We start from the raw sequence: 25,106 nt of genomic DNA on the forward strand, positions 1-25,106 counted from the left end.
GATGTAAGGTGCTTAGAACAGGGCCTGGCACTCAAAAAGCTACTATTATTATTAGTGCAATTCTTTTTCAAAATCTTCACATCCTGACTAAATGAACCTCCTCTCATGCACATCTCATTCATTAGAGAGTCCTCACTGGTTTTTTATTCCCATACCGCTGACAATGTTGAACTTTACCCAAGCTCTATGATCCTAGAAAACAGCAAAGTTTAAGAAACTCCCCCCTCCTTTATTGTTCCAGGCAACAGCTTACTGTAAAAAACCCACCCTTCCTCTTATAATTTGGATAAAACTCATGGATGTTCCTTTGTTTACCTATGACAAGGCCAGACACAGACCCTCCAAATTCCTATTTTTACATCATAAATGATTAGCTAAACTGCTGATCAGCCAGAACAAAACGCTTATTAGCCATAATTTCAGTAAGGTTCTCTCCTTCCTTCAGGCCCCCAACTTTGACCTACCCTCATCCTGAGCCAGCATATAGTCATTCCTCAATAGGCTTTCCACAGAAGAGGCTGGCCTCAGGGTAGAACTTTCTCTGATGTGCTGTCCCATCATGCCACTCCTGCTCACCATTTCCCCACACCCTGTTCTTGCTAGCTTTGTTTTCTTCTCCCTATAAAAGAAAAACTCTTTTGCCTAAATCCTGAGACGTCTGCACATCTAAACTAAACTAAAAGTTTAGTTTAAAAAAAAATTTTTGACACCTCCATGTCCAAATTCCTGCTCTCCTTGAAGGAGGACTTCAAATTCCAGGTGCGCAGGAAACTTTCCATGACCATCTCAGAATTCCTACCACCATTTATGATCCATCTCTTTTATACTGATATGTATATTTTACATTCTATTATGTGCATAATTTATCTCTTCTGCTCGATGATAACTGCCCCAGGAGATCTCTGCCTAATTCATTCTTTGATTTATCACAGTGCTTAGCATATTACACAAATAAGAACTTGGTTTTTATAAAGTGAATGAAGAATGGACTTAGTACATCTACAGAATCTATCAAATGGCAGTAGATGGTAAAATGCAGCCAACAAACAGGGAACTCTAAGCTATTATGTCATCTATGATACAGTTAAAATCAGGTAAAACACACAAAGTGTAAGGAATGATGCACACAGTAGGCATTCAATAAGTGCTAGTTTTCATCATCATCATTAGAATCCTCTTTTCATCTGCATTAAAGAGACGTTCTCTTAATAGACAGCACCCAACTTACATAATTATTATGGCTGAAATTGACCAGGGGATATTAATGGCTTTTTTCTTTCTTGTATAATATTTTTGAAATATAATTCTACTATGGTTTGTATCACACTAACGAAAGCTGACTGTGGCAGTTCTGGTGTCAAACAACCCCTCGATACAAGGATAGACGTGTAAGCTAACTTACTGCTGCTTTTTCATTTTGTTGTTCCTTTATATGCCGGAGGGAGGAAACAAGATTTTCGTGAGAGTCTATTACATGCTATGTCCTGTACTAAAGGTCCCTAAATATAATTCAGCTCTCATTACAATTTTACGTGGACCAAAGAAAGTCACTCCAAAAAGTTAACTTGCCCCTAATATCATTTTAGGGGGAAAAAACCCTGGTTTAGATTAGTACCTGCACCTTTAATAAGTGTTTCTTGAAAGAATGGATAATGGTTTATTGGCGTTGGAGATTTCTACTCTTTCAAGAAGAGCTGGCTGCCCTCCCCCACACTGTGAAGAGATATGCCATTCAGAAAACTTGCTAAAATCAGAAGAGTGTTAAGTTTTAATATTTTATTGCATTAGAAAGTTTTTTTTAAAGATCTTATTTTGAGGAAAGGGCACAAATTTTTATTAGACAAGATAACAGGACAGTGTTTACATATCTATTAGTTACCATAATTTTTAAAGGGTTGCAAAAAATACTCAGAGAATGAACAGAGTTAGAATTTAACAACCCAAAAGACTGTGCTATAAACAATGCTATAAATGAAAACTTTCTGTTGAAATAATATAAAAGATTTTTATTTATTTTTTGACAGAGAGAGACACATCAAGAGAGGAACACAAGCAGGGGGAGTGGGAGAGGGAAGAAGCAGGCTTCCCGCTGAGCAGGGAGCCCAATGAGGAACCTGGGATCATGACTTAGGCCAAAGGCAGACGCTTAACGACTGAGCCACCCAGGCGCCCCGCATTAGAAAGTTTTAACCCTGGAAGGAGCCACAGAGTTCCCTGGGATACAAATTAGGGTTAGGGTATTCGCCTAACACAGGTTAGAAGAAGGACCATAACGTGAAGTCACCTCACTCAAATCCACACTCTTTCCACTATATGGCAATCCCTCACAAAATTTATAAAATCCTTTCCTTATCATTTTCTGGACATTTGAGTTGTTTCGAGTACTGTACAATTAACAGATAATACTGCAAAGAGACAGCTTAATAACAATTGCTTCCCTCCATCCCTCCCTTTATCTCTCTCTAAAATTAATGCTTAGGAAACACTCTCTCCTCAAGGAGATCAGGGATATTTTTCCTTTTCATGTTGTCTCCCCCCTTTCTGCCTCCATTGTCATATTTATTTATTTATTTTTCTATAATTCTCTTCTTTTTTGGGTGTGTGTGTGTGTCTTCTGTTAGTGTTAGTTTTCCAAGCTGTCTTGGTATTCTATTTATTTTTTCACATTGTAGTACTTTGTGAACATTCCAGTTTTAAAATACTCTGCTATGTGTTTTATAAATGAATTGCCACACCCTGATGTTTACAAGAGCATTATCAACAATAGCTAAATTATAGAAAGATCCAAATGTCCATCGACTCATGAATGGATCAAGAAGTTATGGTATATAATATACAATGGATTATTACTTAGCCATGAAAAAGAATGAAATTTTGCCATTTGTAATGACATGGATGGAGCTAGAGCGTATTATGCTAAGTGAAGTCAGTCAGTCAGAGAAAGACAAATACTATATGATTTCACTCATATGTGGAATTTAAGAAACAAAATATGAATATGGGGGGGAAAAGAGAGAAGCAAACCATAAAACAGACTCTTAACTATAGAGAACAAACTGAAGGTTGCTAGAGGGGAGGCAGGTGGATGGGCTAAATGGGTGATGGGTAGTAAGGCGGGCACTTGTTATGATGAACACTGGGTGTTGTATGAAAGTGATGAATCAGTAATTCTACTCCTGAAACTAATATTACACTATATGTTAACTAACTGGAATTTAAATACAAATTTGAAATTTAAAAAAGCAGAAAAAAATATAAACGAATCACCAGACTATACAAGCTTTTAAAAACACTTCAGTTGACCTTATATAAGGAAAATTATGTTGTGCTGACTTGAAAATAATATAATTCGAATTACTGTGAAGAAATAACAGCTATTATAACTCATTAGGATTATTACACATTAATTTGAGAATAATGAATATACTAAGAATTTTAAGCAAAATAGTTACATTTTGAATTATTTTATGCATAAGCTGAAAGTCCTAAAATAATTATTTATATAACAGGTTTATGATTAAGACTAAAAGAACATTTAGCTGAGTTATTTACAATAGAATACATTCCTATAATACATACCCAATTTAGCTTTTATTTATTCAACATTTCAAAAAGGGCTTATTAATCATCTTCTCTTATGTGCTAAACAATGCAGAATTACTGATAAAACCAAAATAAACAAGATAAAGTTTACTTCACGTAAGTTAGAAGCCATTGAAAAAGAGTGTCAATAAATCCCAACAACCAAATAAGCACAGAAGCAATGTGACCTCTAGGGAAGAAGGGACTGTCCTGAGCTAGGAGGAAAGCACTGAAGGCTGACAGGTGGAGATGGGTTTTTGAGCCGCACCTTGAAAGACAGGTAGACTCTGAACAGGCAGAGATCTGGTGGGTTTGCAAAGCAGATGGAAAATAAAAAGTATAGGAAGAAGCATTCAGACAGGAAAGTGGGAGGTGTATAGCTTAGCAGTTTCCCTTTTAGGGAAACTTGTGACTTGACAATAAACATCTCTTTTATTCAGATGACCTTCTATCAGCAAAATGTGCCTAACTGTGTTACTTAGGATAAGGCTAGCTGCTATAAAAATAAACCTCATGATTTCAGTGGTTTAACTTACAGGACGGTTATTTCTCACTCCCAGAAGCATGCAATGAGTATCCTTCTGGTCAGTAATCAGCTTTCCCCCATGATGTGATTTAGAGACCAGGGCTCCTTCCCTCCACTGGAGCCCAGGTATTCTCTGCCTCTAAGCAATTACTGGGGGAAGAACGGGAGAAAGAATACTCATTTCCTTACTACTTTGGCTCAGAAGTGACAGTTCCTTCTTCTCCTTGCATTTATTAGTGAGAACTAGTCATGTGGCTCTACCAGAAGCAATAGGGGCCAGGAAATACAAAGTTAACCCTTGGACAACACAGGTTTGAACTGCACATGTCTACTTACACACAGTTTTTACGGTTAAGTACTATAAATATACTTTTTCTTCCTCGTGATTTTCTTAACATTTTTTTTTCTCAAGCTTCCTGTATTATAATAATATGGTATATAATACATATAACATACAAATATGTGCTAGCTGGCACGTTATGTTACTGGTAAGGCTTTTGGTCAACAGTAGGCTGTTAGTAGTTAAGATTCTGGGGAGTCAAAAGTTACCAGCAAATTTTGGATTGTACAGGAGGTCAACCTACTGAATGGAAAAAAGATCTTTGCAAATGATATATCTAATAAGGACTTACTATTCAAAATATATAAAGAACTTACACAACTCAACACCCCAAATACAAATAATCCAGTTAAAAATGGACAAAGGGCCCGATTAGACGTTTTTCCAAAGAAGACATAAAGAAGGCCGATAGATACATGATAAGATGCTCAACATCACCAGTTCAACAGAAATGCAAACCAAAACCACAATGAGATATCACCTCACACCTGTCAGAATAGCTAAAATCAAACACACACATACACCCCAAATCACAACAAAACAAGTAAGTGTTGGTGAGAATGTGGAAAAAGGGAGACCTCACACACATCAATTGGTGCAGTCACAGTGGAAAACAGTATGGAGGTTAATTATCTTAAAAAACTAAGAAGATAATTCCCATATGATTCAGTAATTTCACGACTGGATATTTACCTAAACAAAATAAAAACACTAACTCAACACTAATTCAAAAAGATGTATGTAACCCTGTGGTACTGCAGCATTATTTACAATAGCCCAGATATGGAAGCATCCCAAGTGTCCACTGATAGATGAATGGATAAAGAAGATGTGGTACATATGTACAATGGAATATTACTCAGCCATAAAAAGAATGAAAGCTTGCCATTTGCAACAACATGTTTGGACCTAGAGGGTATTATGCTAAGTGAAATAAGTTAGAGAAGGACAAATACCGTATAATTTAACTCATGTGGAAGTTAAGAAACAAAACAAACAAAACAAGAGATGAACAAAAAAACCAAACTCATAAATATAGAGAACAAACAGGTGGTTGCCACAGGGGAGGTGGGTGGGGGATGGATAAAACAGATAAAGGAGATTAAGAGCACACTTATCGTGATGAACAGTGAGTAATGCATAGAAGTGTTGAATCACTATATTGTACACCTGAAATGAATATAACACTGTAGGTTAATTATCTTAAAAAAAAAGAAAGCAGTAAAAAGGAAATCCTTGACTCCAGGCTATTTTAACCCAAGAAATACAATTAAAAAAAACCCACAAACATTACAGGCAAATTTGTGACTACGCAGGAGGCTGGCACCCCTAATGCCTGCGGTGTTCAAGGGGTAACTACAGTTCCGGGCTGAGCAGCTGCTGCCCAGCAAGAGCTCTAAGGAACTTAATTACACTAAGGAAAGAAGAGTCTACTCTGTCACACCCACCCACTAAAGAACTGTGTGGCAAAATAGAGAAACACATATATGAAAACATATCTGAGATTCCAATTAAGGCTATACTTGACATGTTGATATCGCAGAGCTTCACCTATATTGATAACTATGACTCCAAGAGCTGCAGTGAAGTGGAAACCTTAATCTTAACCTACTAGAGGGGAATTGCTGAAATACTCTGTCATTATCCTCTAGGACTCTGGTTATACACCAGAAAAAAGGTAGCACAAATCAAAAACAAATTCTCAGATTAAATTTGACTTTATCAATGCCCAGAAATTATTTGAATAAGAATAATGTCACTATAGATGTTTCTAAATTAAACAAACGAACAAAAAACATGTCAATGTTAGGATTCTTATGAATTAGAAATGTAGGGTCCAAGTTGAACTTCTGAGGTAGGAAAATTCTGCCAAACAAATTTGTATTTTGGAATTTAACCGTGTTTCACATATAAAAAATGGCCTCTCTGGTTTTTATTTTATCTCTCTGGAAAATCACCTTTTCTTAACATCTTTGTTATCCTTAAAGAATTTTGTCCTTTGCACACCTCGCATTCTACTCTATACTTTGTCCCTGAATAATCCCATTCAGTGTTATAGGTTCAAGCGTCATATGTGTGCAGATTAATCTCAAATTCTTAACATCTTCCAGGGCCATATTTCCAATCGCATCCTGAAACCGTCTAACAGACAAAGCCAACATTATCCAACCTTAACTGCCACTTCCTGGGCATACAATCTAGTAGCCTATCCAAAATCCATTCCCCAACACCCGCTTCCTAGCCATCCTTGCTGTCTTGATATTGTTTACCTTACTCCAGGTCCTCATGTGCTTCATGAGGAGGCTGAGGACCTTTTAAGTCAAGAGTTGATCATGAATGGTCAAAGCCAGTCATATTGATGGTGATCATAGCCCTGTTTCTAGTGAATGGTTTATTCATGGGCAATTTTAAACAATGGGATGGTGGTTGAAAGTCTGCTCTGGGAACTTCTGGGAAAACTGTCCTTGCTCTTGTTCAGGGAATACAATATGGACCAATTCTTTTTCTGTTTGCAGACAAAGGGGTGTTCATGTGATGCCATTTGGGAAGCCAACCTAAGAGGTCAAGTCATTTGCTGAGAACAGCAGGAAGATAAAAAAAAAAAAAAATGTCCTCGATAATGTCATTGTAGCTGCTGAATTACCCATCCTGGGCCTTATCTACTTCTGGAATTCTTATTAGAAAACATATTATGTGTCTTTGTTACTTAAGTCATTAGTTACTTGGACTAAAACAAACAAAAAACAACTAATACACTCTTCAAACAGGCTCATCTTGAAATCCTTCAAAATTCAAATCCTCCAAACAAAAACTCGGCCCCTACTCCATGAACACTCACATGTAACTAAGCATCTCATTATTTTGTCCTACCACTTTTGTATGTCTCAAATCTGTTATCTCTTCTTCAAACTCACTGTCTTGTCTTTGTTTCAGCCTCTTGTTGTCTGCCATCAAAAACAGTGACACTTTATTTGGGGTAAAGAACCTCTTTACTCTGTTATTTGCAATCTATACTTTGAATAGCACCTGTGTAGAAAGTATCTATAACTTCTTCACTGCATTTAAAATAATAAATGCAGATCTTACAACCATAGAGCACATTCGTTTATATGCTTGTAAGTAGCTTGCATAAGTATACAAGTGTTGCTCTAATTCTATTTCTTACAAAATGTTTATCAAATGATTTTGTTGAATAAAAAAAAAAGCACATGAAAAGTCAGGTCAACACTATTGAGTTTATTTAACTCATAGAGAAATTAGATTAATATAAAAGGATCTAATTATATACCCCAAGTAAAAAACATCATCAAAACTATTTCATTATATTTGTACTAAGCTATTTTGCTTTAATCTAATTTTAGCAATGTCATAGCCAACAAGTAAATAGTAAATAGCTTACTACCTCTTTGCTGCCCCCCGTAATATATTGCTTTCATATTAATGGATATTTTTCACATCTCTGCTACTTCATTCCTTTCATGTTTGGTGTTGACAAGTGCTACTGGTTTCATTATTCTGAAAGGGTTATATGATTAACTAGCTAAATAGCACCATAGCAACAATATCTAAGTAGAAACATTCTGTTTTCAGGTTGTATTTTTAATCGGGGACTCATAAAAGTTGATGCATAGAAGAAACATGACATGTTCGTGACATTTAGAAGCCACGATTTCTCTTAAAAAGTTTAAAATGCATTTTTACTTTAAAAAAAAGGACATATGTTTCAGTGTCATTCTTTCATCCTTAATTTGACAGAGCAAAACTCAATTTTAAAAAAAGCTCAGCATGTGCTTTGTGATCATAAGTGATATATTGAAAACCAAACATTTTAAATAAATATTAGAAATCATGACACTTAGAAGGCAGGGCATAGAGATAGCAGCATTTATATTCATGCTCAGAATATGTGTCGAGGTTTAATGACTAAAGCAAATGCATCCTTCAAAAGATGACAGTATGGAAACAGCATAATTTTCTAATGGAACATTAACAACAAGTGCTCATTAAAAGTTCCAAACTTTTCTGTTGACACCATAACACAGCACTGACTACAGATAGTACTTCTATATTTAAAATAATACCTCTTAAATGTTAATTTGTATTTTTTTTACTTCCCTAATAAACACATTGTACTGTATCATTTGAAACAAAGTCTATGATATTCATAATGAATCTTTGATACTGTTTATATTCCAATAAGTCCTGGGTGCTATACTGGAGTAGAACCCTATCCTAACCCAACAGATGATTAAGAAATAAATAGTAAGATCTTTAGTTAAAGCACAGAGTAAGCTCTTTCTTTATATCTTATACAGAATTCATAAAATGTCTTTAATTTGCATATTCATGTTGAACTGTCCATTTATAATTCACTGGATTTTTTAGGTCTTCCAGATGGAACAACAGATGCTAACATAATGACTAAAAGCGTTGGTCAAGCATTTTAAGAAATGAAAACATTAATTCCTCTTATGCAAAAGCCATATATTTTGACATGAATAAAACCAACTCTATTTCCATGCAGTTTTTTTCATAGGTAGTTTTTAAAAATTCTTCTAAATGTTATTATACAATATCTGCATCAATTGCAAGTTACTTTGCAAGAGTTACCTCTTGATTTTATCAAGAAAGACTTCAAAATTACAGGAAAGACAAGTTAAAACCCTGGAATACTATATACCTAGAGGACCTGTTCATAGTGCAAAAATAATAAAAGCTCTTCCAAATAGTTAAAACCTTTTGAAAATAAATGTTCATCACTCAAAATCTTATTATGTAATTATGAAACTGTCATATCAAACCCTAATATTTTGATTTTCTCAACTGCTTCCTGTTTTTTAAACTATAAAATATCTTTGAAAGATATGAGTACTAAAATAATTAGCAATGAAAAATCACAAAGTCTCCATGACCTTCCTCCAGCTTGTCTATGCATAAACAGACCTCAGAGGGGAATCTATCAATTTTTTTATAATTCCTTTTTTTAATTTAAATTTTTATTTTTTAAAGATTTTATATAAATTCAAGCTAGTTAACATATATTGTATTATTAGTTTCAGGGACAGAATTTAGCGATTCATCATTTGCATATAATACCCAGTGCTCACCAGCACAAGTGCCATTCTCCACTCACCTCCCCTCCAGTAACCCTGTTTGTTCCCTATAGTTAAGAGAGTTTAAAAGCCTTCAAATAAGATAGCACCAGCGATTTCTCCCAGTATTGAGCAATGAGTTTTCAGGAACCACTGTCAAATGCTAAACTCAGAGAGCTATAAATGTAATCTCACTTGACCAGAAAAGAGGATGAGATGAGGAGAAAGTAAACATTCTACCATGTATGCAGTAAACAATTAAAAAACAAAACCCCACCTAAATCATGATGAAACCTTTACTTGGTGTATTTTTAGAGCAGTAACTTCTGGTTGCTCATCCATTACTCCGAACTTTCCCAATTCTTAATATGAATTATCATATGGTTTCACTTCTTTGTGGAACATAAGGAACAGCATGGAGGACATTAGGAGAAGGAAGGGAAAAATGAGGGGGGGAATCGGAGGGAGAGATGAACCGTGAGAGACTATGGACTCCGAGAAACAAACCAAGGGTTCTAGAGGGGAGGGCGGTGGCAGGATGGGTTAGCCCGGTGATGGGTATTAAGGAGGGCACGTACTGCATGGAGCACTGGGTGATCTATGAAAACAATGAATCATGAATCACTACATCAAAATCTAATGATGTATTGTATGGTGACTAACATAACATAATAAAATTAAATTAAATTAAAAAACATCTTAACATCTGATTATATCATATCATAGTTTTTTAATCTAAATAATACTAATATTCTCAGGCCCTTGAACATTTCCTATTTTCCCCATCTCTAATCATTAGTGCACTTTCTTCTACAGTCTCCACAAGCTCTTACTGTCCTTCTCAATTTGGTGTCTAGGAAAGAAGAAACATCAATTTGGGACTTCATTAAGAATAACACATAAAGTGAGTATGATAGGAAATTGGCGGTGGTTTTAATTTTTTCCTCAGTTCTGTACACATTAAGCTGACAGAGTTCAGTTTATTAATGAAAACACCCACAGTGAAGTAGCAGTATGATCGTACTGCTTTTGCAATAATTCAATTGTAGATACTATGTGTTATTGTTCATTTTTTTCACTTTAAAAAATAAGATAATAGGAATTTATTTAAACTAATATTGGGATGATATAATATCATTAAGTCTAGGAGGAACCTATTGCTTACACAAATCAACTTGCTTTTATTTATACAAATAAATTTCTTGCCACTACATAAGCAACAATAAAATTAGGAATATAAGAGCTATATATAAAATAGGCTTGATAATTCTCTAAAAGAAAAATATATACGTACATACACACATGTAAGTATTATCACACTAAAACATCTAATTAATTTACTGAACCATTAGAAAATTTATCTTGCCCACTATCACATAAGTTTTAGTATTGACATTATGTCCTAAGTTCAGTCTTTGTATTTTAGAGTGTGCCTGGAGTAATGTACTAACTGCAATTTAGCATTGAGGGTACAGCCATCTTTATTCATAGTGCTTAGAGACTTAACTGCCATCAAATATGTCGGAATCCTCCCTCAAGATCCTAGATCCGATTATATTTTATGCTTAAAGTCTTAATTTTAGATATGTAATCATCTATCTGCATCATCCTAGACTTCACTTGCAGTCTCTGATTTGATGAAACTGGAACGATGGAGAACGCTGAGCAATAGGGGTGTCAGCTTGTCCTACGAAAGCAGAGCTTCTGTACAGAAACAGGTGTGATATTGAGTTCTCAGTCAATTTTGGTGATGTCAAAACTAGAAGCAGTTATAAAGTGCCAACATAATGGCCTGTGTTTCATAAGTTTTATGGAAAATCAATGCCTGTCAAACTAGAGAGCCAACATGAAGTAGGAAAAGGATGCTCAAAAATTCTTTGATATGATAAAAAAAAACTTTAAAATGCACTCCCAACTATTAAGAATGACCATTTATTTAAAATGGACATTTTGTGGTACACTATACATGAGATAAAATTTATTTTATTAACCATTTTAAGTGTACAATTTGGTTGGCATTTAATACATTCACAATGTTGTACAATCATCACCACTATCGATTTCCAGAACCTTTCATTACCCCAAGCTGAAACCCTGTAGTGACTAACAACGCTCCATTTCCCCCCCTTCCAGCCCTTCTGTTTTCTGTCTTCACGAATTTGCTAATTCTAAGTATCTCATATAAGTGGAATCATACTCAAATGGGTTTTTAAAATGTGATCCACAAAGAAGGAACCAGGTTTGTAAAAAAGAAGTGATATTAATAAGTCAAAGTGATACACACACATACACACACACACACAATCAGATCAAAAGGAGAAATGCAAGACATGCATATATTCATTATTTACAGCCCTTACAGACACTGGACTACACTTGTTAAAAGACTGTATAGAAATAAGATTTTCTGAGATTAATCCACACATAGAAACCGTTACTTAGTGTTACTCAATGATTTGTACTGATGATAATCAATGTCATTTGAAAGATTGGGTTAAGATTATAATTATTAACATTCCATTAATTAAAACAAGCCAAGGTAAAGAGTCACAGATCAGACTAAACCATAATAGTGGACACTTCCATTTGCACATTTCTTTATAGCCTGCTTTCACATGCCTGAGCTAATTTACTCCTTTCCATAGCACTGTGAGTGGGTATTTTTTTTTAAAGATTTTATTTATTTATTTGACAGAGAGAGACACAGCGAGAGAGGGAACACAAGCAGGGGGAGTGGGAGAGGGAGAAGCAGGCTTCCCGCGGAGCAGGGAGCCTGATGTGGGGCTCGATCCCAGGACCCTGGGATCATGACCTGAGCCGAAGGCAGACGCTTAATGACTGAGCCACCCAGGCGCCCCATGAGTGGGTATTCACAGTCCCAACATTAAGACAATACTTAAGGAAGTCAGGTGATTTGGACAAGGTCTTTTAGCTCAGGTGTGGCACAGCCACCAAGGGAACCACAACCAAGGCTCTGGGTCCTCTGCCTTCCCCTTACACTTTTCAAGACTGAGATCACACTCACTTTCTAGAGCAGTGCTGTCCAATAGAAATATAAGGCAAGTCACTTTTAAAATTAACAATTTTGTAGTGGCTACATTTTAAAAAGTGAAAATAGGTAGAATTAATTTAGTAATATACTTTATTTAACCAAATATTATAACTTCAATATGTAACTGGTATAAAAATTACAAAGGGCATATTTTGCATTATTTTGTCTTACCAAGTCTTTGCAATCTGGCATGTATTTTATACTTACATCACATTTAAATCCAGTCCAGTCACATTTCAAGTGCTCAGTAGGCACATATTGCCAATGTCTACTGTATTGGACAGCACAGTTCCAGACATTTGCTTGTTTCTCTAATTGACTAAATTAATCATTCTATCAAAGCATATTTATTGGTCAGCTCTCCAGCCTCACAATTGAAATTTGCTGAAATAAGCATGAGAGAATCAGAAGCAGGAGAGTGCAAATAAAGGAATGGAACTTCATTAGAAACGATGATGATGATTTGTATTTAAAATTACAAATCCATGTCCACAATGTACTTTGAATTTCATCCTTGGTAAAATGTAGATAATAATGCTTATAAATCCTTTTGCACAGTGCCTGCCATATGGTTAGCAGTCAAAGGAAAAGTTGCTGTCTCTCTAACAATGAGGTAGGTATGAGTTGGGTTAGTGCTGTCTCTTTAACAATGACGTAGGTATGAGTTGGGTTAGTGCTGTCTAACAATGAGGTAGGTATGAGTTGGGTTAGTGGTGTGCAAGGCTAGAAGCAGTACAGCTCTCACGTCAGGGTCAGACATGAGGGATGATCAGGGACAGGAAGACTGTACCACTTCTCAGAGGCAGACCGTCTGAAGTATTGCACTGGTAGGGTTATCGTAATGAAAACATTCTAGTACACTTCAAATCTAGTGCTGTCAAACACAGCAAGAAATTAAAGGGTAGCTCTTGCTGATAAACCATGTTAGGCAACAATATAATACCAAAAAGTAGGTCATAGAATTCAATCAAATCAAAAACATAATAGATCTGGGGTAGGGAGTACTAGTGACCAAGCGCTCTTCTTAATATGTATGCTCTCACACAGCAACGAAATTGGCATCATTCTTTTAGATTTTTTAAAATACCACTCATCATTTTAGGCATAGCTACTTTATAGCCTGTATCTATGGATTCTAGTACTTGACGTTCTTAGGGGTATAAGATAGGTTTGTTTTTTGGTTTTGGTTTTCTTTTTGTTTGTAACACCATCTTGATCCAGGCTCATTTGAGGCCCTGGCTGGAGGCCAGTCAGTGGGCAAGGAAAATATGGATTATTTTCAAGTGCAATTTATAAAATCTAGAAGAACACCTCGTACACAGAAAGCACTTGAAAAGTTTTAAAGGGTGAGCAAACTGAGGTTATGTGGATTAAGTGAGTGGTTATAAATAAGAACTTAGATCCTGGCACATAGTAAATAGTATTAACTATTCTCATTACTAATGCTTATTATTGCTGACATTGATGGAAGTCATCCAAAGGAATAATGTCTTCTTTTCCCGATGGCCAGAAATGGCACATCCCAACCTTGCTACTGATATATTCTGAAATATTCTATGACATTTTCTACTTAAGAGTAGAACATAATGCTTTTTATTCAGTTATCATGTCTTGACATTAAACATTTGCTTGATTAATACAGTTTGGCAATTCATTCAATACAGTGAGAGATTAAACAATAAATTAAGGTAATTAGTGTCAGGAGAGTTATCATTAGAAAAATTCATAAGAGAGGTCTTTTGCTCTAGGGACTGAATTCCACATCAAGATTGGACAGCCAAAATGATTAAACTCAGTTTCACTATATTGATCAGCTTTAATCTCTTTCAATTCAAAAGTTTGAATTAATTGAAATGATTTTTGAGTTGCAAAATATGACACGTTTACGCATAAAAACAGCTAAGGCTATCTGTAACATGCTCCATTTAATCAAAAGTAATATATGTGATGGTTGTTGTGGGTATTAGTTCTAGCGCATTACTAAACACACAAAGGCAAGCCTGGAATTCTTGTTATCAATTTCATCAATGCTTATTAGGTTACAGTCAGTAAAGAACTTGACTCTGAAAAATGTCAATAAAAATAGTATTTTAAAAGGGAAGATAAAAGATACCATTTTTTAAAGAAAAAAAAATCACTAAACCCACAGGCAAAGCTACAAATGCACCATTTAATTACATCAGTGGCAGAATTAAAGGTCTCATAGTAAAATGTGTTTCAGTTGAACTTAAATGATAAATCTTTCATAGTGATTACCAGAGCTAATATGAAAAATACAATGCCTTGCTATTAATTATCCAGCAGAGTAAATCATAAACTGAAGTTCAGGAAATTAAGTTTTATTCCTAAATTTGTCACCATGATGCTTTTTGATAAAACCACTTGACCTTTCTTTGCTCAGCTTCCTCATCCATAAAAAGAGGAGGAAGATGTACTCTTTGAGAGCATATTTTCAACCTCTGGTTGATTGGAAAGTAGTTTAAATATATTGCTACATTAACTCTGTTAAAAATGTTACACCAAGTATAAAAATGCTACTAAAACCATTACCTTGTAGCAATCACTTCATTCTTTTTCCTTTTTTCAAGTCAGTTTTCTTTTCTTCACTTCTTCACTGTTCTTGCTGATTCCTGCATTTTATTGGTAAATTTTTTTTCTTGATGTAACATTTTCACAATCTGTTTTCTTACCATTACTTCATCCTATGATTTAGCCCTAGAAATTAAATGGCTTTTCAAATGGTCCGACTCATTTAAATTTTTAGCAGTACTGAAGTAAAGAAAATTGTTATACTACCCACAACAGAATTTTAGGAATATCAAACCACATTTTACAATTTTTAAGAAATCATACTGTTTAGAAGTAGTGGACATCTCCTGTTTATATTCTTTATAATCCTTGAACATTTTTCATCTTCTTCTGTCACCTCAACTTTTCTTTGGAGTACTACTCCCCTCCTTCTCTCATTTAATTTAGTTGGGGTAGGCCCATTACCCAAAGCAGCCCAAACAATATCTAGTAACTTTAAAAATATACATACTCTGAATAAGCAAATCCACTCCTAGGTAAAAGTCCTACAAAATGCCAACTATTATGCACAATGAAAAATGTGTGTGTGTGTGTGTGTGTGTGTGTGTGTGTTTATGCTTACAAGATGATTAATGGCAATATTACTTACATTAACAAAAAATGAAAACCCCAAATGTCTATCAATAAATTGTGAGATATTCATATAACAATACTATGCATAAAAGTAATGAATAAATGTCAGATAAATTTATCTGTAACATGGATGACTTTTTAAAAAATTTTAAAGGTTTTGTTTCAATTCCAGTTAGTTAACACAGCATTATACAAGTTTCAGGTGTACAATGTAGTAATTCAACAGTTTCATAGATCACTCTGTGCTCCTCATGACAAGTGCACTCCTTAATTCCTATCACCTATTCAGCCCATTCTCCTCCCAGCTCCTCTCTGGTAATCAGTTTGTTCTCTATAATTAAGAGTCTGGGGCGTTTGGGTGGCACAGTCAGCTCAGGTCATGATCCTGGGGTCCTGGGATTGAGCCCCTTGATGGGCTCCCTGCTCAGCTGGGAGTCTGCTTCCTCTCCCTCTCCCCCTCCCCCTGCTCATGCTCTCTCTCAGATCAGTAAATATTTTAAAAAGAATCTGTTTCTTGCTTTGATTCTCTCCCCACCACAATTTTTTCCCTTTGTTTTTTTTTTTTTTGCTTGTTTCTTAATTCCACATATGAGGGAAATCATATGGTATTTGTCTTTCTCTAACTTATTTTGCTTAGTATTACACTCTCTAGCTCCATCCATGTCAATGCAAATGGCAGGATTTCATTCTTTCGTTAGAGCTGAATAATACTCCATTGCATATATATACTGCATCTTCTTTATCCATTCCTCAATTGATGGACACTTGGGCTGCTTCCATAACTGGGCTATTGTAAAGAATGCTGCTATAAACATAGGGGTGCATGTACCCCGTTGAAGTAGTGTTCTTGTATTCTTTCGGTAAATAACCCATAGTGGGACTGCACAGGGATGAATGTTTAAAACAAAAGCTGAAGTTGAAAAAGTGAAACACAACAGAATATAAAATGTGTAGGTCCAAATTTATAAGTTTCAAGAACAGGCAAAATTTTAGGTATATTGCTTAGGCATGAACTATGAGCTGGTACATCTTAAAAGACAAGAAAACATATGCCCTAAAAACCACAACGGCAGTAACATAACCGGTGCCATGAAAGAAAGGGCTTATATTTAGAAGGCTATACAGAGGACTTCTGGGCATGCCTATAAGGTTCGGTTTCTTCACCTAGGTGGGTTCATTTGATAGCATGCTAATTAGCTGCATGTTTATATTTTGTGTACTTAGTTACATTTCACTATTAAAGAAAATAAAAAAGAGAAGGAAGATGGGCTGAATTCGGGATTTTTTAGTAGGATAAAAAACTGTACATAAACACAAGTAAATGATACATTTCAAAAAACAAAAATAGAAAAGAGGTGTGTAATAGAATGCTACACAGCTTTATATAGGATCTTTTGCATATTAAACTTCAATGATTGAAATCAAAATAGACATATCTCCAAAAAAACAGAGATATTTTCCAATAAAGACCTATCCATTTTGTCCAGAAAAAGAAGCTAATATTATGGAATATGGAATCAAGAATAAAACAAACCTTAGATAGACTGCATGACATGTTAAAAGCTAATATGAAGCAATCTTAGTAGGAAAATTCAGTCCTTTATTTTTATCTTTAAGCTTCCACATGTAAATAGCTTGGAAGCCATAACTCTCCTTATTACAACAAGAAAAAGCTGGGGAAAAAACTGGAAACCAAAAAACTCTTCTTGAAACTCTGAGACAACTGAAGTTTCAGGGCCAATACCCTCAAAACTGGAAAAACAGGTAAATCAAGAGAATCACAGGGGGGATCTGCTTACTTGGAGCAGCAACCCCTGGAGCCATAAACTCCATAAGCAATCATCAGAACCAAACTCAGATGTGACACAGATAATGGAGTTTTCATACAGGGAATTTAAAATAACTATGTTTAAAAAGCAAAAATAAACTTTTGGGACTTCCTCAAGATAAAAAGCTTCTGCACAGCAAAGGAAACAGTCAACAAAACAAAGAGGCAACCCACAGAATGGGAGAAGATATTTGCAAATGACACTACAGACAAAGCACTGATTTCCAAGATCTATAAAGAACTTCTCAAACTCAACACCCGAGAAACAAATAATCAAGTCAAAAAATGGGCAGAAGACATGAACAGACACTTCTCCAAAGAACACACACAAATGGCTAACAGACCCATGAAAAAATGTTCATCATCTTTGGCCATCAGGGAAATTCAAATCAAAACCACACTGAGATACCACCTTACACCAGTTAGAATGGCAAAAATGGACAAGGCAAGAAACAACAAACGTTGGAGAGGTTGTGGAGAAAGGGGAACCCTCTTACACTGCTGGTGGGAATGCAAGTTGTTACAGCCACTTTGGAAAACAGTGTGGAGGTACCTCAAAAAATTAAAAATAGAGCTACCCTATGACTCAGCAATTGCACTCCTGGGTATTTACCCCAAAGTCACAGATGTAGTGAAAAGAAGGGGCACATGCACCCCAGTGGTCATAGCAGCAATGTCCGCTATAGCCAAACTGTGGAAAGAGCCAAGATGCCCTTCAACAGATGAATGGATAAAGAAGATGTGGTCCATATATACAATGGAATATTACTCAGTCATCAGAAAGGAGGAATACCCAACTTTTACATCAACAATAGATGAATGGACAAACCACAGTACGGCCATACAGTGAAAAACTACTGAGTGATAGAAAGAAATGGGCTATCACTGGTGAACCCTGAAGGCATAAATTATGCCAAGGGAAATAAGTCATATAAACAAGGACAAATAATGCCACTTATTTGAGGTACCTAGAATGGTCAGATTCATACTTACAGAAGATACAGTGATGGTTGCCAGGGGCTGGGGGAAGGAAGGAATGGAGACTTACTGTTTAATGGGTAAAGAGTTTCAGTTCGGAAAGATGAAGTTCTAGAGATAGATGGTGGTGATGGTTACACAAAAATGTGAATGCACTTAATTCCACTAAAATGTACACTTAAATATGGTTAAATGGTAAATTTTTACAGCTGTTTTTTTTTTTAACCACAAAAACCAAAAAGATCCTCTGAGTCCAACATCTAAAAACCTCAATTTGTTGCCCTCAAAACTCAGAAACTAGGTTTCTAATATGGTCTAATCTTTAACCTTTGTTTTTCTTTTGTTTCCATGGAAATGCCTCTTATTAAATACCTAACTGCTCGCACTAAATAGACCTAACTTTGGGAGTTCACCTGCAACACCACCTCCGGAAAAAAGACACAACTCTTAAACTGAACTACCCTATTCTCAGGACTAAGATTGGCTTGTTAAGGTATGGAGCAACCTCCTAACTCAGCTTCTGGACTGTGAAACTTCTTCGGGAAGTTTCAAAGGTGGGAATGCATGGTACCAGGATATGTCACCACAAAATATGTCTCTTTGTTCTAAGGATTATTTTGAGAAACTGCACACATAAGAGAAGCTGTGAAAACAAAGTAGGAGTTACGTTTTTGTATGGGAAATTTACACTTATAAGGGAAATATCCATTTGTAAGGGTGTCTCTCTGTACCAAGAAGAGAAGGATGACTCTAAATGTCCAGAGACTCCTGTCATTGGAGAAGGAAGGCATGGACTAAGACTTACCCTTGTTAACCATGCTTTTCCTGGTAACCTCCTATGACAGCCCCCCACCCAATCTTTTGTTTTTAACTGAAGATGGTATTTAAGGGGGTGGCGTGGGCCATCTCAAGGAGGTGTTCAGTTTCTCTGGGTATCTTCCATGTATGTATTAGGTAGTCATGGTAATAAATTTCTACTTGTTTTTCTCTTGTTAATCTGTCTTTTATTACAAGGAGTCTCAGCCAAAAACTCAGAGGCGTAGAGGGAAAAGTATTTCTTTTCCCCCACAAATTTTAAAGTATGCAAATGTGTAAAGACGTCATTTAGGAGGATGGAAGATCTCAGGATGGAATGCAGAATGTGATAAAACAACCAAACTTTATCACAAATGTGTGACACAGCTTCAGTGAAGTGGTTGGGGGGGGGGGAGGAGCTGACCTAAGTAACTCTGCAAATGAATAGAGTCTGTAAGACTAAAGGCAAAATAAATTGTACATAAGCATTATGCTCTATTTGATAAAGTTGCTTCTCACAGGAGTACAGGCCAATAATTCTGATCTCATTATACATCCGTACTGGAAGTGAACAATTAAGTAAATGAATGAAAGATGGTGGGAAGCAGGTTTCTCACTATTAGGGAGGTTATATAGGTAAGCAAGGGGAAGAGGCTAGAATGATCCTTATGGTAATGGAGTAGAGTCAGAGATATCTCCAGTATGAATTCATGTTTAGTTTAATATAGATACAGATGGGTACATATAGTAGCATTTATAGATGTGTAAATACCTGGAGTAGTACACACATATGTCCTTGCTCTGTCAACTGAGAGGTCTTAGAAGCAACTATACTCCAGTAGCAATGAGTACCTCTGATGCCCAGATCTTAGTTTCTAGCATCATTCTCTAATAAAAGCAACAAGGGCTCTTTGGAAGAAATAGCTGATTCTATGACTTGAGCAGGAAATACACAAGATAGTCCTGGAACACCTTATAGGGCCCATGAATAAGGAAGTGTGTATACACACACACACACACACACACACACACACACACACACACAGTAGGGGTATATCAGAGGGACAAAGAAGTCCACTAAAAGAGCTCCTAAGGGCCAAAGCTGCAACAATTTGAGCCACAAAATAAATAACGTGATGTTGGTTTACAAACCAAAGTATAAAATAAATACCCAGGAGTCCATATTAATATAGGTAAATAAGTGAATAAGTAGATAAATGTGGAGATAGAGAAAAATTCCAAATAATTTATGTAGATACTCAGCCTTCAGAGAGGTGAGGGCATAACTCCTCATTCCTTAAATGTGAACTGCAGATCATGACTTCCTTCCGAAGACCGAAGCGTGGAAAAGAGGGGCAACAACTAACGCTGCAGCAGCAAAAGCTGACAAACGCTCCCGCAGGGGATTAAAGGTCAGCATCAGTGGAGGTAGGTCACCCTGAGAGAATGCTAATATGTGATTTGACCTCTGTGATCTTCCAAAAACATATAACTTAAGTCCAATCAGGAGAAAAATATCCAATAAATCACAGTCGAAGGACATTCTACAAAATACATGGCCAGTACTCCTTGAAATTGTCAAGATCATCAAAAATGAGAGAAGTCAGAGACAGTCACAACCAAAAGGAGCCTAAAGAGACATGACAATTAAATGTAATGCGCTATCCTGGACACGATCCTGCAATAAAAAAAGGACTATTAGGCATAAAGCTAAGGAAATCCGAATAAAATATGGACTGTAGTTGATAATTTATTGGTAGTGATTCATTAATGGTAATAAATGTGCCATACTAATGTTAGGTGTTAATAACAGGGAAAACTAGTTGTGGGGTATATGGGATCTCTCTCTACTGTCTTTATAAGTTCTGTAAATGTAAAAGTGGTGTCAAATAAAATGCTTATTAAAAAGAAGACATTCCTTTGACTGTAAGTAGCTCACATTCTCGTGGAAGGACAGGAGTGTCAACAGCGACAATGCAATATGGTAGGTGCCGCAAACGGGATTCTAAAAGTGCTACAAAGGCATGAAGAACTACATGCCTCCAAACAAAGGGAACATTTTAGCTGTGCCTTGAAGGAAGAGTAAGAATCAGCCTTGTACAATGTGCAAGGAAAAGCATTCCAAAGGAACACCCCAGGAGTAAGGGCCCAGAGGGAGGATATTTGGAGAACAGTAAAAACTTCTGTGTGGGTGAGGCTTAGAGAAGAGGGTGGAGGCGACAGATGATGCCGAAACATCTTAAATTAAAAAAAATAATGTTGAAAGTATACCAACAGTGATGAGCAGGTTTATTATTTTTTCACTGTGATCTGTTTTCCTTTAATTTATTTGTTTAACTTTTAAAAAAGATTTTATTTCGGAAAGAGAGGAAGGGAGACAGAGAGAGAAAAGAGAGAGGCAGAGGGAGAGGGACAAGCAGACTCCCCGCCTAGCAGGGATCCCAGGACTCTAGGATCATGACCTGAGCCGGAAGTCAGACACTTAAGCAACCGAGCCACCCAGGTGCACTGTAATCTGTTTTCCTGAACCACTACTTCACTTAAATAGACACACTTTTAATAAGTGAAGGATCTCCCATAAAAGCTCACAATATTGCCTGCACATTTAGCCACTTTATTTATCTAGAAATTTCCTTTTCTCTTCACATATGGAATTCTTGATTTTAAAGAAACACGTTCTAACACACCTCAAATGTTTGTCATCAGCTAACGCAGATCCACAAAATGAAATGATATCATACCTTCCATAATATTTACATCAAATACAATATGATCACGATATGCAGAAAATCAAGATACAAAACACTGGTTAATTATCATCCAGAGAACTTCCCACCTTTGCGGATTTAGTAAGATATAATTTGGGTTCTAAGAGTTGTTTAAATTGGCCACAGGCCAAATTTAGAGTCACACTAAGGCAAGGTTACAAAACAAGAGATCTTCCCAATAGACTTATTAATACCTAAAATGTATTCTAATACATATCATTTCAAATTATTAGTCATGGATCTCTCCCATTCACCCAAAATTTCATATATATACGAAACTTGGCTTTATAACTTATATGCCCAAATCAATGTCACAGGTAAGGCTGCTTAAATTAGAGGTATTCAGGATAATCAGTTGAATGAAAACTTTCACCTACTTCCTCTTAGATAATAAAGAATAATTATTCCTTCTTTTCAAGTAAAGAAAAGGAGATATTTTTGGAGAAATGAAGTTAGGAAAATATAGTTGCCCTGGGTAGCATTTAAAAGAAAATAATTCTATTACTGGTTATACAAAATAGCCTCATTTAAGTCATTTTACCATTTGGGACCCAGTTTCTAGTCTCTGTGAGATTTTTTGCATCACCTCTTACTAGATAGTGGTTTAGTATTCTAATGTTTCTAGAAAGGGAAGAAATGTGCTTAGCAAGGATTAGCTCTATACTCCAAAGAATAAAGACTAGGAGTATATTCTATATTCTTTATGGAATAGATTTTTTTAGTATATTTTTAAATTCCTTTGTCTCTAAACCTACTCTTGGAAAATCTACTTCAATATAGATTGAAAGCAAAAAATAAATAAATAATAAAACCTCAATACTTATTGTAAAGAAGACCCAAGTATAAACAATTATATTTTTCACTGTTCCATGAAAAAGACAGGGAGGTAAAGTGATAAAGTTTTAAATGTAATTTTCTACACAGAGACCTATCAAACACAGCAAATCTGAAAACCAAACTACTTATAAATCACACACATGCATACCATATGTACATAATGCAAGACTGAATGCGTGTTTACTAATTAAATATATGATATATTGCAAGTGGCAATTATTTACTGGGTCTAATATTTATCAAAGGCATTACCAAAGAGTACCTTATTTATTTAACCAAATTTTCTTTAGATCAGAATAATTACTATTCATCAAATGGATTTCTTGAAATTGAATTGTAGTTTTTAAATCTAAATATATCATAATTTCAAAGTTTGAAAGAAAAGACAATTATTATAAGATGAAGGTGACTACCACAAAACACTTCTCATATATAGGAAAACTATATTAAGTAAATCAGTGAACAAATGAAAATCTCTTTAAAGTATATGATATCCTTTTCAACTTATTTGTATATATTTCATAAATATGATTGTGCAAAAAGTCACCAAGAAGAATCTCAGTAAGATGAGAACAATGTCACTAACTCCCTAATACTGCCCTTGTTTCTCCCCCACCTTTTTCCCCTCTTAGAACACTTTTAGAGATGCAAACTATAAAGTAAAAAAAGGTATGAAAACAATATGTTACATGACATAAAACGACCAAAATGTACACTTGGATATAATTCTGTATTATACAAACTGATCTCATTCAGCTTACGATACCTCATTAGATCCTTCCAAAACTCCTATGAACTATACAAGGCAAATTTTATCATTGCCATTTTATACATGAAGAAACTGATATTGTGAAGGTTGTGGTGATTCCAATAAGGTCATGTGACTAGTGAGCTGTAGATTCATGATTATAGAAAGAGTTCTGAATCTTGTTCTCATGCCCTTCTACCTTAGCAACCAGAGACAGGAATGACACCATTCACTGCATCTCATGCAATTATTCAATTATTACCCCTGCAATTATGTTATTATCAAGTTCATGAGAAAATATATATCAGATTTATAGAGTGAAAAATCAATAAAATAGTAATTTTTCTAATTTGGAGCAAGACCGGAAGACAGAGGTAGATTTCAAATATTCTATTTCAACACCTTAGAAAATGTTTCCAAAAATGATACCATTACAAAATATAAGCATAATTTTCTGAAAATGTAAACTATTTCAAGTACTTTCCAAAAGCTAACATTTTTATAATTCCCTAAGCATATTTTCTCTGACCTTTCAAATGCATTTCAGCACAAGATGATTTAAAAGCAAGGAAGAATAAATTTAACCTTATAGGAATCCACTCAGGATTTAGTTAAGTACTTATTTCACTGCATAGATTTGAAAAACTCAATATGCAGCACAAAAAGTAAACCTAAAATGGTAGTTTCGTTACTTGCAAATGAAATATTGAAGGCTATGATTACCTGTAACAGTTAATTCAGTAGTTCTTCTCACAACAAAGCCTCCATATTTTAATTCACAGGTGTAATTTCCAATGTCATCTTCTCTGACTTCTCTTATAAGCAGTGTATCTCTTTTGAATACAATACTTGGCCTCCATGTTTTTGTCCTACATTCCTGCACGAAAAACACAGAATTTCTGTAGTAAGCATAATAAATGAGAAACAGAGAAAAATATTTTAAATAACTAACCCAAAAGCTTCTAAAGTTATCTTTTAAAGGGCTAAAGAGTTTGGGATTAATTCTAAAAATTTTCATACCTTCTCCACATCTCCTGGAAATCAGGTACCTCAATTTGAAAAGAGTTTTTTGTAGCAAGAGTCACTTTTTTTTTCTCTTAGAGAGAGAGAGAGAGAGCGAGTGAGCGCGGGCAGGTGCATGTGTGGGGGAGGGGCAAAGGGAGGTGGGAGAGAGAATCCTAAGGAGGCTTTACATGAGGCTCTGCACTGGGCTCAATTTCAGGACTGAGAGATCATGACCCGAGCCAAAATCAAGAGTCAGATGCTTGGCTGACTAAGCCACCCAGGCACCCCTAGCAAAAGTCAGTTTATTAACTTCTAAGATTAGTATCTCTAAATCAGATATATACTGATTTAGAAGATATAAAAAAGGGACACTTGTTAAGATTACTCCTAAC

At 35.5% G+C, this 25,106-nt stretch overlaps 1 protein-coding gene across 1 annotated transcript in view; it reads right to left on the minus strand.

Moving 5' to 3' along the window:
* The window catches only part of IL1RAPL1 (interleukin 1 receptor accessory protein like 1), a 1,385,574-nt gene that overhangs the window by 546,587 nt on the left and 813,881 nt on the right, over window positions 1–25,106 (minus strand). Inside the window, exon 5 of the mRNA XM_027608280.1 lies at window positions 24,433–24,586. Coding sequence (XP_027464081.1) covers window positions 24,433–24,586 — 154 coding nt within the window. The remainder of the gene's footprint in view (window positions 1–24,432; window positions 24,587–25,106) is intronic.

Source organism: Zalophus californianus, chromosome X (assembly GCF_009762305.2).
Source record: "Zalophus californianus isolate mZalCal1 chromosome X, mZalCal1.pri.v2, whole genome shotgun sequence".
Taxonomy (NCBI): Eukaryota; Metazoa; Chordata; class Mammalia; order Carnivora; family Otariidae; genus Zalophus; species Zalophus californianus.